Source organism: Drosophila hydei, unplaced genomic scaffold (assembly GCF_003285905.1).
Source record: "Drosophila hydei strain 15085-1641.00,03,60 unplaced genomic scaffold, DhydRS2 tig00000149-arrow-pilon, whole genome shotgun sequence".
NCBI classification, from domain to species: Eukaryota; Metazoa; Arthropoda; class Insecta; order Diptera; family Drosophilidae; genus Drosophila; species Drosophila hydei.
In genome coordinates, this window is record NW_022045678.1 from 6,147,891 (window position 1) to 6,166,589 (window position 18,699).

Sequence of the window (18,699 nt, forward strand, 5' to 3'; positions counted from 1 at the left end):
TGTGTGTGTGTGTGTGTGTGTGTGTGTGTTAAAGAATAGCTTAAAGATGAGCGCCACAAACGAAAGCATTTTCCATTAAAGCGCAATTTGCTTGTGCCACAAAATGTCCGCAAGACGATTTCAAATAAGAGAAAAAAAGTACAGGGTATAAGAATGTGAAATACCCAATATGCATCATCAGTTAATATGTCTCGGAATTGAATGCAATAAGTATATACTCCCAAGAGTATGCTCTGTAAAATTCTGTGCTACAGAAAGCTCACCAACTCCTTAAGAATTAAAAACATATTTCATATTGCCTTACAATTTAAAACTAAGCAAAGCTTTTTCTGTTTTTAAAGTATTGCCTTTGAACCGAACTTAAAATGAAATAAAGTTTTATGTTATTTTTATAATGAGCTGATTTTCAAGGGTTTTTGCTTGGTTTTTTGTTATTTTAAAATTTTGTACAAATGGTTGGGACCGGCAAAGCTATACTGAAAGGCTTTCTAAATCTACTAAGAACACAGAATATTATTTGATTATTATGTATGCAGGTAATACGCCAGCTCCGACTTACCCAGAGTGCTGCAAAAGAACTTACAGAACCCAGAACTAAAACCAAGGCAATAGAAAAAATACAAACAAAAAAAAAACAATCCCCAAAATCTCTTAAACTAACGCGTATACGTTTTGGTATTTTTTGGTTTAGTTTTTTTTAGTTTTCAGTGCTTGCTTCAACATGTGAATGTTCCACAAAAATTCAATAAAATCTGTTCGCATAACAATTTGGACGCAAAATATTCAGTTTCCTCTTTGACAATTTCCTCTTTTCTAAGTGCCAAAGTGAAAACTATTTTGTTGTTTTCTTTATTTTTCTTTGCTTTTTGTAAAACATTCAAATTTGTTTGTTTTTGTGGTATATTTTTCCGTGTTGGTATTTTTGATATTTTTGTTTTATTTTCTAAACTTTGGCTTTGTGGAACAATTTTCGCATTTGAATCAAGTTGAGCTCCTAGATCGAAAACGGGAATGAGAGGCAAGTAAGCTTTACAGAATCTTGTTGGGAAAACTTGATACCAGTTATCATATTTATATAGATTTAAATGCATATTTGTTTGCTAATGTGTGTGTTATTGTGTTTCTTTGTATTTTCTAAGTACTTTTTGTATTTTTGTTGTTGGTGGTTTGTTCTGGTTGTTAGTTAATGTGGCATACTTTCTTTTCGTTTATCATTGGATATGTTGATTTGAATGTTGTGTGTTTTTGTGTTTGACTTTTCATTGCGAAATGACTACAAATCAAACATAAGCTTTAAGATGAGCATCAAACTGAATGGAAATTATAATTTGAACAGCCTCATCAAATACGCACACAAAATATTGTTAAAATATTATCAAATATTTAACGCAATTGCCATTTGGATCACTCTGTGGCTTTCCGACTTGTTGAGTAGCCAAATTGATTTATGCTAATCACTGCACTAATGTTGTATTAATTGAACCATGCGCCATTTGCCTGTGGCTATAAACGCACTAATTTATGGCTACATTTGCAGCACAGAAGCGGTTCAGCGGATCTTTGTGGTTACTGATTGCAATAAAAAGGCTTTTGCTTATTTAAACTCATTTTAAATTGGTCAATCAGTTAGTAAAAAGTTAAACTGTACAAAAAACTGTTTAAGTAAGACTCCCAGTTATTCAACGAGATATTTGATTATTGATAATATTTTATAAAATCCAAGAAAAGAAGTTGGCTTTTTATACATAAACACTTCATATTTAAATATTTTGTGTGCGCGCAGTTGACAGCTTATATAAATATAATATGTGGATGGCATGAGTTGGCAGTCTCTGACATATTGCTTCTCACGTGTGACTTAAATTAAGTTGGCAGCTCTTGCAGTACAGTCGCTCTTTGCGCGCTCTACAGGATATGGAAGGGTAAAGGTTATCGTATATATATACATTTATATATAAATATATATATATAGTAAAATATTATGCATGATAAGTGGCTCGTTCAGATCAAAGCAATGAAAATGCCCGTAAATATTCAATGCAATCTTAATGCTTTTTCGTTTTATTGGCAACGTAGGCTACGGCCCTGTTTTGCAGTCTATAAAATATTTAAAATATTTTATTGGCCTTTGGCACAATCCAGAAACAAAAACAAAAAGGTTAAACAAAAGACACGCCAAACGTAGACCAACAGAATATTTTAAATATTCTATATGCAAATGCGTCAAGCGACCAAACAAAATATCAAAAAATGTGTAATTATTACATTTAGACATTGAGAGAGCGAGAGATAGATAGAGAGAGAGAGAGAGATAGAGAGAGAGCGAGGTGAAAGTAGTCCAGGCAAAAGCAATGGATTTATTTACAGGCATTTTCATTGTACTTTCAAATTACAACCAACTGCAAGACGGCAACGCGAATGGAACAACGCTATTGCGTTACGTAAGAGTCCATTACGTTACACACACATAAAAATAGAAATAATAAGTAACACGTAACGACAATAAGAGAACTCATGTTGCATATGATTTTTTCTTTTTTGGGGTTGTGAATTTTTGGGTGATTTGTCACTTACTTCCGGCGGTGGCGGCGGCGGCTCCGGCTGTGGCGCCGGTGGCGTTGTCACGTATGTGTTTTTCTAGTTACGCAATTTTGAACAAGGAGTTACGTAAACGTAATGTGATGATTGTTTTACGTATTTCGTAACGACAACGAGACCCAAGACATAGGTGTCAGTTTTTTTTATAGAATCGTAAGCAAAACGTTAAACGTAAAACATTTGCGTGATTATTTTTATTTAATTCCATTTCGTGTCATTAGGAGAATGTATGGCAACGCACATTACGTATGCGTAGCACGTTACGTAAGTAGCAGCAAGCGAAGGTGACAGCGCGTATAGAACATAGAATAGAATAATAGATGTACGAGTGTGATGCGAGTGTGTGAGTAAACCAAAACAGAAGAGCATTTAGAAAGGCGAGTAAGGCTTGAGGAACTTGATCCATGGATCGCTTTGATCAATGCATCAAATTCTGTGGAGTAGTAAGTATGTGTTTTCATTTAGGTGTGTTGCTCACTAAAAACTACAAAAGAAAAGTTTGTGATTGTGTAGACTTTCTTTTTGGTGTTTGTGTTTCGCAAATTGTTGATGTGCTTTATATTTTTGTTATGTAGATCATTTGTATTTGATATTTCATAGCTCGGTTTTTACTAGTTGATTTAGATTTGAGTTAAGTTTATGTGGAAAATAGTTAGAAGCGTTTTGCTTGATATTTTTTGTTGTTTAAAGTACTACGGGGCTAGTTAATTAAAGGGAGTTTAGGTGCAACGTGTGTGTTAGAAAGAGCGCACTATATATATATATATATATATATATATATATATATTTAAATTTATATATATATGTTTTTTGCTTGTTATCGTGGAGTGAGTGAGAGTGAAGAGCTACACACGTTGTTACTTGTTTATTTATTTAGAGAGACAGAAACAGAGAGGGAGAGGGAGAGAGAGATAGAGTGTACTCAGTTTACAGTTTGTTTAAAGCTGGTGCAAAAGGCGCAAGGTGCAGGATTGGGGTTTGGTAGTGCAGTACATGGCAGTACAGTAACTACATTTAAAGCAAGGTGTGAGGGGGTGGATTGAGGTGACAGACAGAGACAGATATATAGATATATAGAATTATAGATTATAGAGCATTTATAGAGTTACATTTATAGATTTGAATAGAGAGAATTGAAGATAGACAGAGACAGAGAGAGAGAGAGAGAGTGAGAGAGAGAGAGACAGACAGACAGAGTTAAAGCCGGTAGGGGGCAGAGAAAGAGGCGGTTGGGTGGTGTGTCTTAGAAGTAGAGCAAAAGCGCAAGAGATATATATAAAGATATATATTAATAGATATATGTACGTATTTATAATTGAAAAATAGATGTGAATTTAAGCTAATTGTACAGCGCAAAAGGTAGTTGGCTGGCAGAGCGCTCAAGACTTGAAATAAAATCTATGTAGGTATGGCTAGAGATTCATATATGAATTTTATTTACTACTTGACTAAGACAGAGCAAGAGTTAGGTTATGTACGTTCCAAAGCAGTTCGTAGATCTATTTTTGGGTATATACATATATAATTATATGTACGCTATATATGTATGTATGCATTGAATGCCAAACAAACTTTTTGGATTGGAGAAAAACTAGTTGGTTAACCTAGCGTAGAGCTTGTGCTTCACCTCTAGGCACACTACAAAATATAAAACTAAAACAAATGCTCTGTGGGAAGGGCTTGACAAAATCAAAATGGAGTGTGTCTAGGCAGAGAGAGAGAGAGAGACAGATATAAAGAAAGACAGTGGGAGAGACACAGTAGATAGAGAGAGAGAGAGAGAGAGAGAGCGAGACAGAGTGAGGGGGTAGAGAGGGAGGGAGAGAGAGAGAGAGAGCTTGGAAAGATAGCCAAATAGTATAGAGATTAGGTTTTTGGGTTAATTAGTATACGGCTTAAGGTATGTCATTTAACTGGATTGGATTCAGGTTGAGGCTTTAGAGTTTTATTTTAGCTGATGATTTTCATTTGACGGCTTTTTAAATTGAGAGAGATAGAGATGGAAAGAGAGAGTTTAGGGCTCATTACTTATTCGTTTAGATAAGTTTTTAATTATATATAGAAAGCAGTTGAACTGGTTTTTAAGTACTTTGCCTTTCTATTCATTTATAGAGAGGGAGAGAGTGTAGTATATTATTATAATTAATTTTAGTTTCCTTAAATATTTCTTTTGTATTTTTTTGGTATTTTATATTATTACCCATGACTCAGGTGGATAACGAGGAAATGGAGCTATTTCTTTAGTTGCTACATTACTAGGCAACTCAAGTCTTCCACCTAATTTTCGTAGCTTTCTTCTTCTCGCCACCCGAGATTTCGATCTTAGCATCAATGCGGCCTGCATCTTGTTTGTTGTTGTTGTTCTTTTTTTTTACTTGTTGTACGGTTTTCAACGGTCAAGCAACTGTTGCCCTATGTAGTCGTTACAAATATACATATATGTATGTATATATAAATATATATATATATATATATATATATATATATTTGTGTGTGGGCTTGTGTAGATAGAAAGAACGTTTACGTTACGTGGAACTTAACGTCAGTACGAAATCAATAGGATGATACAGGTTACGTTTAGGAGCTTAAAACGTCAAAACTAAAAGTCACGTCAAGTTCGAGGTTAATCAATCAATCAATCAATCAATCGTTTGCGTAACAAATAGTCACGTTAAATGTTTAGATTAACGCAACGTACGTAAGAAATAAAACGTATAATGAGCGCACATTCGATTAGGCACAAGGAGAAGGAATATAGAAATATATATGTATATATATAGAAGCAAAGAGTATTCAAGTATATATTTCTTTTGTTGTGCTGTTATTGTAGTTGTAGTTGTAGTTGTAGTTGTAGTTGTAGTTGTAGTTGCAGTTGTAGTTGTAGTTGTTTTTGTGTTGAGGAACTGCGTCAGTTTGTTAGGTGCCTGGCGCAGTTGGATGGCGGGCGGAGGATGTGCTGCGTTGATTGCCAGTGGTTGGCTCTGCTTGGCTAGCTCCGTTACGTCGTTGTTGTTGTTGTTGTGTTATTCCAGCGATGCTCTGTCGTGACGTAGTCTCTGCCGCTCTTGATGTAATGGTTCGCGTAACGTAACGAAACGAGATGAATTTTTTTATTTTTTTTTTTAATTTGTTTTAATTTTGAAGCGGCAATGAGCCAGTGAATTGTGATTGCTTAGCTTGCGTCTATTTCTTTTGTGTTTGTTTTTTTTGTCTGTTACGTAGCGTAACGTAACGCCCTGTTGCTGTGTTGCTACGTTGCGTTAACGTTACGCAGCAACGTATTCGTTGGTGATTTCATTTTCGTTTGTATTTTGGCATTGTAAGCTATAAACATTTATTGATCTCTATATATTGACAGAGGCCTTTGGCGTAATGTTAACGTAAGCACACTATCACGTAACCGTAATTGATTGCCCGACTGACTCTATGCATTACCTAACTAAACTACACCTAATGCGTACGTAGAAAAACTGTTAGTGGTATCAATTTAACTTTACTTCAAATCCTATTGATTAACGATTGTTTATAAGCTACGATTTCGATTTACGTTTTGCTTGTAAATGAAAGAAGGCAATGTCGTTGTTTGTTGTTTGTCAGTTTTTTAATTGGTTTATAAATGTTCTTGCTGCTTAATTAACTTTAAGTTTTTGTTCAATCACATTTGGTGCGTTTGAGTTTCTTTTATTTATTATTTATTATTTATTTGTTGTTATCGGATTCCATATAAGTAGAAAATGTATTTAAAGCTTTGCACGCAGTTCTCTAATGGTCAACTACGTTTTATTACTAATTTAATTAGACGCTTTGATTTGTTTATTAGTTTCGTTTTGCTGCCAGTTGCTGCCATTTTATATATTTCCATTTGTTAAATATTTTTAGTTCATATCACATATGAGTTGCAGTTGCCATTTTCATCTCATCAATAGTAACTTTTTATTAGCTTTGCAAAACTTTTCTGTATTGTATAAAGTAAGGCATATTTGTTAATTGATTGTATTTCGATTTGTTTGCTTATTGATTTGTGTTCATTTTAAGCCTGGATTTTACGAATATTACCTAATGCAATCAGGAGATGTCAATTATTTATTGACTGCACAACTCAAAGGAGATTAATGCTGACAACATGACGTATGCGTGATGGAAGCAAATGCATTAAATTCGAAATTCAATTAAGCTGCGATGCAATTTCATAGATTAAAATTTACAAAATATATGCTAGAGTTGCATCATTATTTTCAAGTTATTTATATATTTATGGGTTACTTTGTTATTTGTTACATTTTTCATTTATGTATATGAATTATATTAAAATATTTTCATTGGTTTATTGTCATGAAATAACAGTTTATCTCTGAGCAATTTTTTAATTTGTATCTCTATTTTTTACTTTTTATGAGTTTTATTATTATTATTTAAACAACCATGTTATGTTATTATAAAACATTATCTGCTATAAAAGAACATAGCTACTTTTGGTATACTTTTTTGAGCCAAGACTTATTCATTGCTGTTCATTTAGTATTCGACTTTGAATCAATTTGCAGCTCGTTCGCATTCATCAACACATGAAGTGTATTCATTTGCTCAAAGCTTGAAAGTCGAGGCGAGTTGAGTGCAAAGTTTTGCAGGCCATTCGGCGAAATCTCGAGCAAAAATCTTGTGAGTAATGCAAACAGAGCAAAATATTTATGGCCAAGCCTCACATAAGCCATGTTACAGCACTGCTAAGCCATAATTCAAATGCCAGCCCGAAGAGCTGCAGCTACTGTGCACATGTGTGTATGTAAATGTGTGTGTGTGTGTGTGTGTGTGTGTGTGTGTGTGTGTGTGTGTGTGAGGCATGCTATATATGCATGAGCATGTCAGAGACCATTTCGCGGCTCTGAAAAATCAGAAAAGTTGCAGAGCAACTGCTACAGCTGCAAGAATTCATATGCAAATACATCAGCTCTTGTAGTTGTTACTTTTTCCTTGACTCGACTGCAACATCATAAAGGGAATTGTAGTTTTTTCACCTAATATGTAACGCTCCAAAGTAGAAGACCATAAGCTAGTAAGTTATCATAGAGCACAGAAGTAGTTCAAGTAATCAATTGGGAAACTTAAAATTATATTCATAAGAAATTACTATGTGATAAGGATATTTATAAATGTGAAAATCAGAGCAGGAAAACTTCAGAATTTATCAAAAATAAGCTCAGCGAATAAAGTCCGAAGATCAGCTGATGATGTGAACTAATACAAGAAGACATAGATTGAATTAGAGCCAAGTGCGATCTGCTAAGCAGCTTCTTTTATATGACTTTCTTTTTTTTAATTTTATTAGTATTTTATTATATGTATAAGTGTAGAACCTGTACAATCAAATTTAGTACCTTAACAACACATGTATATATATATGATATTAGAGCCAAACCACAGTCACACTATGAGGAATTAAAAGGAGATAGTCTACAGCATTCTCATCGTTTTGTATTTTGTAGTCATTTTGAAAGTTTTTCTGTAAAGTATTCAGCTCGTCTACAGTAACTCTATTCGCTTCAGATTTTTGCTTTTTTAAGCTCTTATGCCCAAGGGCAAGTTCGTAGCGTAACGAAAGAGCAAAACTGGCAAACGGGCAAAAACCCAACAAATTTCAATAATTCAACAGCGCAAAGCGGAAAAAGTCACTCGTTGAACGATGCAGATGAAATTTTAATGAAATACAGATTCATGGCATACAAACACACACACACACACATGACACAGACACAGACACAGTAACATGCAGCAGCATTGCAGTCAGGGCCGTTAATAGACAATAACATGGCGCACAGAGACCCATACACGCACACACGCACACACACACACACACATATACACACAAATATGCACAGATGCAGCTGACATAACAAAAGCTGCTCTCTTGCAACGCCTAAAAGATAGCAACGTTTCAACAATTAAGCACACAGATAGACATACACAGACAGAGGTTTTTGGCACTGGCACTACACATGTTGCAGCTGCACTTCTTGTTGCTGTTGCTGTCGTTGTTGCAGCAACAATGTCGCACGCTGACAACATAAGCGCTCAAAAGTATGCAATGAAAATTAATTTGCCACATAATTCTTGTCAATGTGTGCGTAACAGATAATAATAAATAAAAAGCACATATACACCACACACACATACATGCACCTATGTATATACATGTAATACGTGTGTTCATTTCACATGCATCAGACATTGCATTGCAATTTCCTTTGCTAGCATTTGAAAGTCCAATTGCGTTGAGTGCATCAAAACGGACAACAATTCGTGTTTATTGAAGTCTATATAAATCCGAGATTTAAATAGGCTGTTGTTGCACAATCAACTGGATGGACAGCGACAACAAAAGAGTTCCAAAGTGCATTGAATGCAATTTTTGTAATAAAAGTCAGAGTCAAGCATTCATTCATATGTTTCTGAATAATACTGAAATATAATATTTGTAAGATGCTAAGATATGATTCAGTTTTTGTCTGGTAAGAGTTTTACATATCAACCTTAAAGTCTTAAAATACATAAAATGATTGACCTCAACAGCGCAGGGAAAGGGCGAAAGACTTCTATAGATATTTTCTGGGTACAGCAAATGAAAGTTTCTGGCTGATGGCCTCAAAGTCAACTTTCAGCTTTATGTACGATAGTATTCTATTAGGTGAATCAATAATAGCTCAAAGGTTAACTCTTGCATATGCAAAAGTTTGGCTTTAAACTGCAGGTGAGTTACAGTTGCAGTTGAACAGCCCATAAGACTCTGCAGCGCCATTGGGGAAACATGTTGCACGCTTGGGCCCGGGTCTGGGCATTCGAAAGACGACAGTCGGTAGTCGAGTTGCTAATTAATGCGAACTGCAAGCACTCGTATTCCGTATCTATAGTCCGTGTTCCGTATTCCATATTCCGTATTCAGTAGTTCGTATTCAGTATTCGCTTTTCGTCTTCTTGTTGGCAACATTTTTGGCACGGCGCCCGCTGTCTTGTTCACATGTCAGGTGGGCGAAGAGCGGCGGGCACGAGTGCTCCGGGGGTGTGTCGAGTACCTTGTCTACAGGTAATTAAAGCCAGTGAATCGCCTCGAAAAATTTACATATGCCACATGGCGCATGCCACATGCCACATGCCACAAACACGTGAGAAATGGCAACTGTCCTCGTTGAAAGCCATGTTATTTGATTGTCCAAAGCAATCATATAACTTGCGAGCTATTTACAGTTATATGTTGTGTGTGTTCGGTGTTGGGTGTTGGGGGTGCATGTATTGACCGTTATTTATTGAGCCGTATAAATCAAATTTGCATCGACTAACCAAGCGTTAATTGAGCATACGTTATTGAGCCATTTCCAGCCGTTTGATTTGTGGCGCGTTAATTGAAAACATTTTTAAACATAAATTGGAAGCGGGACAAAACGGACCAAAAGAAAAGGAAATTCAATAAGAATTTCTATTTAATATTCCAAAGTGTTATCAAAAATCACAGAAATCTTTTCGATTTATTTTCTTTTGAATTTCGACAACAATTTGAAAAAACTCTTGAAATTTCCAACTACTTCTCGCTCGAAACTAAGGAAATTTTAAGATTGATCACAGCTTTTTAATAGTTTTTAAGAATAGAATTTCAATAGTTGTTTTTGAGAATATATCGAAGAAAAATTTGAGTTTAGATATATATAATAATTGCATTTGTAGTCTGATTGTTTTTTAGACATTGACTGAAATTTTTTATTTAAGAAAGTTAAGATTAAAATTATGAAACGAAATTACTTAAAACAGTTGAGAATCAAGATGTGATCGCTTCAAATATTTTTTTTAAATTGAAATTACAACAGTTGAGAATCAAGATCTGTTTCCTTCAAATATTATTATTTGAAATTGAGCTGTTGTTGAAGCAGCCATAGACAAAAGCTGCTTTCTAGCGAATGTGGTTTGCAGAACTTCTCGATAATTTGTGGGCCCATTAAAGTGTCAAATGCAATTGAGTTCAGTGGGCAAGCACGTTATAATCTGTGTCTTTTTAAGCGCTTTTTACTGTCGATGGCGGCGACAACAATCGAAACACATACACAGATACACACACGCCCTCTCCGGCACACCCACCCCCGCCACCCACCTTCTGCCATATTGAAGATAAATGTTTGCTAAAAGAGCGCCGCAACAAGAGCCAAGCAAAAAATCGGAAATGAATTTAAATGTGGTTATGTAATAAACGAGCTATCTCGAATCAAAGAAGGCAACAACTACGTAGCTATGAGTATCTGCGCCTGTGTGTGTGTGCGTGAGCGAATGAATTATGCAACTGAAATTCAATTTCGACAGCCGCAAAGTATGCAATAAAAAGCGAACTCAAGAGTCCACACTGATTGTCACTTAATTGTAAGCTGTCAAGGACGTTGGCAGCGTACAGGGTGTTCGCATCAAATGGGCTAACTGGGACTTCAATATGTCACTTGCAATTACTGCAAGAGCAGCACCAACAACAATTGCTGTAAAAAAGCAAACGACAAGCCTGACAAACAAATACGACAACAAGTACAACAACAGCGAATCGTGGCGAATGGCCCTCCTGCGGGGCCGATTTTTAGTGAGCCAGCCAACAGGCTGACCATGATGAAGAGCCTGTAAAGAGGCAGTCGGAGAGCAGAAGGGCACATGGGGCGGGCAGCACGGGGCGTGGCAGAGCAGATAGTGTGCCACAGGCGACAGTTTGAGTAATTATTGAGACTGCAATTTCGGAATAGTGTGCAATTCGCATCCATTCTTTTTTGGCAGCCTTCACGTAATTGAAAATTAAATTGCTGCTCGATGACAGTTACCGAAGCGAGGGTCGGAAGGGTGCCATTAAAATAGCGGAGAGGAGAGGAAGAGAAGAAGCCTGGGCTTGACAAATGTATGAAATGAAGGCTGTGCAGTTGAGCGTTAACGATTTGATTCAATCTCAATGCCACAGAATCTAGTTGATTGGAGGGAGTCACATTAAGACTCAGCAAATTGCTTCGGACTGCAATGCAATTGGATTTACCAAAATACTTCAACAATCCCTTCGCACGGCGTGTAAGAACTGAATACTGCTTTAAAGCATTTCTGATTATTACTTCAATTTGAAGAGCAAAAATACTAATTAGGGCCGTTTTTTTACAGTTACTTATGAGTTGCTCAATGTATCGCTCATGACTTAAACTATTTCTATTGGGAACTAGGACAAGAATATTCGTGATCAATTATAAGGATGACTGCTCCGTTCAATGAAAGTTATTTTAAATGAAATCATTAGATATATCACTAAGTGATATGGTAATTTTTAAATGAAATCATTAGATATATCATTAAGTGATATGGTAATTTTTAAATGAAATCATTATATATATCAATAAGTGATATGGTAATTTTTCACCCACTTTTGAGGGTATTAATAATATTTTGAATTGCTAATATTTTGGCATGTTATTAATTATATCATACAATATCTGAGGAACCATGTGGACTCCGCATTAGTGAAATTACACGAAAACGTATTTTCAGTTTCTTCGAAATGCATAAATATTTATATAATATTTATAAAAAGCAGCCTGGTTCGTATTATTGCTCTTACTATTTAATTACCCTTGGAACGAAATAAATTCTCTAATATCTATATAAATATATAGATTAATATAAATATATCGTTTTGTGAGATCAGTCACCCTGTCACGCTCTGCTGGGACGCAATTAGACGTAATGCAGTTGCTTATCTCAATGCTGTCATCTGGTTTTAGGTGCTAATTCATGCTTGCTAGAGAGAGCTCTACATTTCCTTACACCTTTCGTTGAGCATTTTACTTTTATAACACGTTATTTGCCATTTTCATTTTCGTTTTCATTTTCATTTTCATTTTGCTCTCCTGTTTTTATGACTTTTCCGCTGGCATTGCTGTTGTTGTTGCGCTTTTCGTTCTATTTTTCACATTTTCTGCGTCCGCCATTTTGCCGCACACTTTTTCCACTACTTTCCAGCTAATTTACTAGCCGTTGTTTTTGTGCGAGGGAAATATATGTACATAACACATATATCTATATATACCTAGCATGAATATAGTACATATAGTACAAGTACGTACTACATATATATCTATGACTCTCTTAAAAACTTGAGTGTCCACTCAGCACGTGCAGGAGACGGAGGAGGGTGCGACTGCAAGGGATGATGCGACGTGGTGGGCGTGGAATATAATAAATTTTAGCCGCCATTCGTTTTTGCTGTTTTGCTTTCTTTTTTTTTTGTGGAACCATTTTACTTAGTTGGGGAAAAGCGATTTTGCTTTGTGCAAAAGTTTTGTTTAATTTGTGCAATTTTAATACCCTGTAAGCAACGTGAGCTGAATAGAGCCTGTGCATCGAGCAGAAAAAATATGCCTGACAAAGCAAACCACACAGCTAGGCATATAAAAATATATGAAATTATATATGTCATATTGATGTGCCTCAGATAGTCATATATACATATATGTTTATCTAACTGAAAATTAGTACACAACCTCGAAACGGGCACAACCAATCGAAGCAGGCAAATGCCCATAGTATATATAGTATATATTTAGTATATATATATATTAAATATATACTATATAAATATACTATATATATATACAGACAGCATAAGACTAGCTTGGATTAAGGGTTTCGTCATTATGGAATATTAAAGACTAGTTTGCCAAAGTAATGGTTGCATGTTTCAAGTAATAGGTATCTGCGAGTAGAGCAACCCACAGGCCGCTAACTTTCCGTTTTTTTTTTTTGCTTTTTGTAGCTTTATTTTATAGTTGCTTATGCAAGTCAAATAATTGCACAGCGTTAAGTTTTTTAATTTGTTGCTTTGGAGCTCGTTAAGGGGCAAACTTTAAAGCCTTAGCTGCGAGCCACTCCTGCATTGCCACACAGCACCACCGTAGTTGCACATCATAAGCCACCGAATGTTGCACTTTTATGGCACACATTTGGGGTCTGCCGTTTACACAACATTTGGCATCAGCTGGAGGGCGTGCAGAGATGTGGGCGTTCGTATGTAAGAGCTTGCCAAAGCTTTTAGTAGGCGTCGCATTATCAGGCCGATACAAAGGCACATTATGCGCTTCCGATTTGCTGTTGTTGGTGCTGTTGTCAGTTATGGCATCGCTTCAAAATGAGGTTAGCCATGGGGTAAATGTTACACGAACCCAAACGAAGCGACGAAACGTCGCATTTTGCTGTACTTTTGCGAGTGGGTCAATTGAAGCTGTTGACTTTGGCAGCAGCTGCATTTTTAAGATATGCCAATCAATACATCAATTTATATCTATATACATATATATGTTTTCAAAGTAGAAACTCTTTTTTTTATGGCAAAACTCATTAAATGTAAGAATTCAAAGTTTAATTTTGCAGAAACATTTGTAACAGGCAGGTCAAGTATTTGATAGCGGATCCATAAAATACCGGAATCTTGGTCAAAATGACCTGCAGTTCACCTGTTCATCCGTCTGTCTGTTTAAGCGTATCCAGCTCGGCATTTATAAAAGCTAGATATGTGGAAGTGAAAATGTATAGTCTTGTGGCTTGTCTGATAAAAAAGACGATATTTGAGAGAGAGAATAATTTATATACATAACGCATATAAAATTATAAGTATTCGATATATATATATATATATATATATATATATATATATATACATACATCTATTGATGCCCAGAAAGTTTAATAAGATTCCAAAATTATTCAATTAATGTTAAAATTTGTATTTTTGTGAATGCTGCAATGCTACAAGAAGCTGAGAATATTTAATTGAAAGGAGTTTGGCATAGGGAGCAGGGTATTAAGTACTCTCTTGCTTCCTCTGCTTATACACATTTCTGATCTAAGTTCTTTTCCTGTGTAACACTTGCTTAAAAATGAAATTGTCATATTGTAATATTATTATTAAAATATTATTTTCCTCTCATTATTATTCACGTAATTACATTGTGTAAAAGTCAAATCATTCAATATTTAACTTGTGTAAATTAAAAATAATAAATGAATAATAGTAATAAAAGCAAATAATTTAATAATAAAAAGAAATCTGTTTATGAAACAGCTGCGAACATTTGAAATATATTTTTAAGCTGAGCCCGGTTCCTGGCAGAGGGACACAGCTTTTTATACGTATTCATAATTTGAAAATGTCTAAGTTAAAGTATTTTCCATTGCATATGATATATATGGTTATACTCCGGGGCATGCCAACCTGTCAATAAGCTTTTACAAGGAGATGCACAGCTGACACTTAGAATGAGCATGCATTAGTTAGTTAACGAGTACATTTAAGACCACGCACACACACCAATATACACATAGACACATACGGAATAATAGATAAAGTGATTCGTTTGATTTTGGCCGCATTTACCTCGATGTGCTCGCAGACGCAGATGCCCTCCTCGCAGTAGGCGCATAGCTGCCATTTGCGACCCTTGAAGAGCAGTTGCGGCTCATCGCTGATCAGTGGCTCGTATTGGGTTTGCTGGAATTGCAGCTCGCGCAGCTGCCGCTTCAGACCGCTGGTGACGCCAACGTCAGTCTGCTCGAATGCATCGCTGCGACGCATGCGGTAGACGCTGCATTTACGCTCCAATGGACCGCTGGGCGGTTGCATCGGCTCGTCTTCGTCGTACGCTGTTAGGGGTTGGCGCTCTGCGGAATCATGTGGCTCGTCGTCATCGTCGGCTCGTCGTAGCTTTATTGCTGTGGCCACTGCGGCGGCGTGTCCCGGCGAGGCCATGGGCGTGGCCGGCGTTACAATGATCGCATCATGGTGAGCTATAAACATAGCCGCCGCGCCGTCCAGCTCCAATTGAGATTCAGAGACAGCGGCTTCTGCGGCCGCCGCCGCCGCTGATGTGCTGGGCGTGGCGTCTGTCTCCAGCATCGACATCGCCGTCGTTTTAACGCCGACCGCAGCCGATGGCATCGCAGGTGTCGTTGGCGGCGTTGCCTCCATTTGGGATACCAGCGGCAATGTTGCCGTTGCCGATTTATGCAGCTGTCCCGCTGCCGCTGTCGCTGCTGCTGCTGCTGCTGCTGCTGCTCCGGGATGGAAGCCAGCGCTACTGCCGCTGTGCCGATGCACGAGCTTCGGTGAGACACGTCCATGTGATGAGGCAAACTGTTGATAGGGCGTCTGCACGGGACCCCCATGACTGTGATGCATATGACTATGTCCATGGCCCTGCAGCCCATGGGCGTGGCTGTGCCCATGGATGTGCGAGTGTGTGTGCGTGTGAGATTGCATGCGCAGCTGCAGCACCGATTGCGTATCGGAGCCGCCCGTCGCCTCCTCGATGGGCAGCAGCGAACGGGACTGCGTGTAGGTGGCGCTCAGTTTGCGTCCCTGCGGCTGCTGCGGCGCCCGCAAGTAGCTGGTGGGCAGCTGGTGGAATTGTCGCGATTGACTGCGTGTCGGCGTCGACGCGCCGCCATGATCAGCAGCGCCGAGTCCGACACCAACTACAGTTGCTTTCGGTGGATGTAGTTTCGCTTGTAGCTGTTGGTTCTTCTTCTGCTGTCGCTGGCGCTGACGTGCCTGGCGCGAGGCCAAGGAGGCGCCGCCAGCAGCTGCATACATTTTGCTTACTGCGCTTAAGTATACGGGCCTTAGTTATAAACTATGATTTACGCCTAATAACCATTCGATTTTACGGTCTTTAATTTGATTTCGTTAGTTTAGCGCATGCATGGGCGCAGCTATTTCTTAGTTTGCAACACGTGGCAGTTGTGCCTAGCCTTACTTTTGAGCTAACCTCACTTTTTAGGCAGTTTTAGCTGACTTTGCAGATTTAACCTCACTTTTTATTCAATTTAATCTTACTTTAAAACGTTTTACCTCTTAATTTAGAGCTGCTGCAATTCTACTCTCACTTTAAGCTAATCGTGCCCCACACTTTCCTCCGGCTATTCTAAGAACATTTTTTGCAATTCTAACCTCACTTTATGCAGTTCTGTTCTAAGCACAGCTAACCTTATCTTAAATCAAGCAACTCTCACCTCACGTTTAGCGTTTCTAATCTCACTTCAAGCTATTCTAACCTCGTTTCAATTTCTCTCATATAAAGCGTGTTTTGGAAAAATAAACGTTAAAAATCTTAGCAAAATTTGTTTTTAATGTTGTAGTTGTTGTTGTTCTTCTTCTTGTCTGTCCCTGTATATATGCCTAATAAGATGTGACTCGACTTTAAAGTGCTGTGCAGCTCGTTAGACTGTTGCGCTTAGGTCTTTTTCGTGTAGTATTTATAATATTTGATTTCATTCGTTTTCTTATCGTTTTGTGTCTGTATTGACAAAAATGATTGTACTTTGGATTACTTGCTTAAGCTTCAACCGAGTGACATATATAAAACTTTGTTTGAAATAAACCTCATTGAAACCATCAAAAGTAAATATTTCATTGGTATAACAATCTTCAAATATATATATAAACTGAGAAAATTATTCAAAAGCAATTTACAGACTTAACTTAGGCTAGGGAATACATGCATTGTGCATTGCTTTCTGCTTTGTCTTGTTCTTCTTTTTGTTGTTGTTGTTGTTGTTGTTGGTTTATAAAAAAATATATGTATATATATAGGTAAAAAAATTTGTTTATCGCTTGATGTCTATTTTAAAAACGTTAATATATTTGGGCTTTGGTTTTTATAAATATGTTTAACGACGATTCTCTCTGCTTATAAACATTTCAAAAATATGCTCTGTTCACAATCGAATTATTTCTGTTGCATACTTTTCGGGGCGTATTGTCTGTGTGTATATATCCTTTGTTTCAACTGTCCTTCACTCGGGCCATATGACAAAAATAATTGAATAACTGCTCTGTATTTATAATAATATTTAAAAGCTAAAAGCTGCCTAGATTAACTATGTATATGTATATATATATACTATACTTTGCTTATATGCTATATATATGAATATGTATATATAAATATTTGTTTGATAATTGTCTAACTAGTGTCCATTAGCGTACAAAAAGCGTTTAGAGCCTAACACACACATATACACACATACAAAGACATGTAAACAATTGAATAGAATTTATTTATGTTTCGGTTTTATCTTAATTTGTTGCTGCTTTTTACTTCAGTTTAACATGGAAGCGTTCTAAAGCCCGTCTTAAATTTTCCTATTTGTTTTTGTTTTTCTTTCTCTTGGCTGCATTCCTCTATTTGTTACACACACAGTTGAAAGAGACACGCACACATACAACTCTTGATAATCCTCAGTTCAAATCAGGCTCAACTATATTTTCAACAATGTGTTTGTTCTTCATGTATTTTGTATTAAATTATTTAATTTAAATTTGTTGCATTTATGTTGAGTTTTGATATCCCTGGCAATGCACAACATGTTCTCAAAGACTTTCAATTTTTTTATTTTTCTTGTCATCTAACTTATGAATAAAGACGGATTTACTGCAAGGAACACGATGATAATCGATAATAACAGTAACATCATCAAAATATATGGTAGACGTACATCTTTAATGTTAAAAACTATTTGCTAAGCTGTAAAATGTATTTTCAAAGATGTATGTGTAGAGTATAGAGTGTGAAAGAAAGTGATTTAGTCAAATTATCAATAGGATTCTTAAAAATATATTAACATCGTATTGCAAAGTTCTCATTGGCATGCCCCAACAAAAAATTCTTCAATATGTCATTTATTATGTTGCAATCTTCAATAATTGATCAAATTCTGCAAACATAGGATGCATTAATATTTCAAACAAAAAAAAATGAAAATATAATTTTTATCCAAAATGTATTTTTTTAAATATAGCTCAGTATTATAAATCAGCTTACCAATATTAAATTTTAATCAAGCAAGAGAGTTCTAATCGGGAGTGCTTGAATAGAAGACAGTCTGAACCCTGCGAACAGCTGTTTCTTCAAAGTTTCTACGCTTCGAGCCTAGATACATAACGATCACAAGCACACAAAAGAATAAACTACCAAAATCAAATTATCGATTTTTATCGATAATATCAATACTTAATACTTAAAGTTGTTTGAAGCAATATATCAAATGCCAATC

The 18,699-nt window shown here is 36.4% G+C and overlaps 1 protein-coding gene across 4 annotated transcripts in view; it reads right to left on the reverse strand.

The window, feature by feature from the left end:
- LOC111594776 (mucin-5AC) overlaps nucleotides 1-17,035 on the reverse strand; it is a 29,866-nt gene extending 12,831 nt beyond the window's left edge. Inside the window, exons 1-2 of one of the 4 annotated variants that reach the window (XM_023308227.2) lie at nucleotides 4,799-5,032; nucleotides 2,575-2,637 (exon numbers count right to left, since the gene is read on the reverse strand). In XM_023308227.2, coding sequence (XP_023163995.2) covers nucleotides 2,575-2,637; nucleotides 4,799-4,942 — 207 coding nt within the window. In that variant the 5' untranslated portion in view covers nucleotides 4,943-5,032. Of the gene's footprint in view, nucleotides 1-2,574; nucleotides 2,638-4,798; nucleotides 5,033-15,022 lie in introns of those variants that run through there. The other 3 variants (XM_023308226.2, XM_023308228.2, XM_023308229.2) reach the window with 3 other exon arrangements.
- Between the last annotated feature and the right edge of the window lie 1,664 nt (nucleotides 17,036-18,699).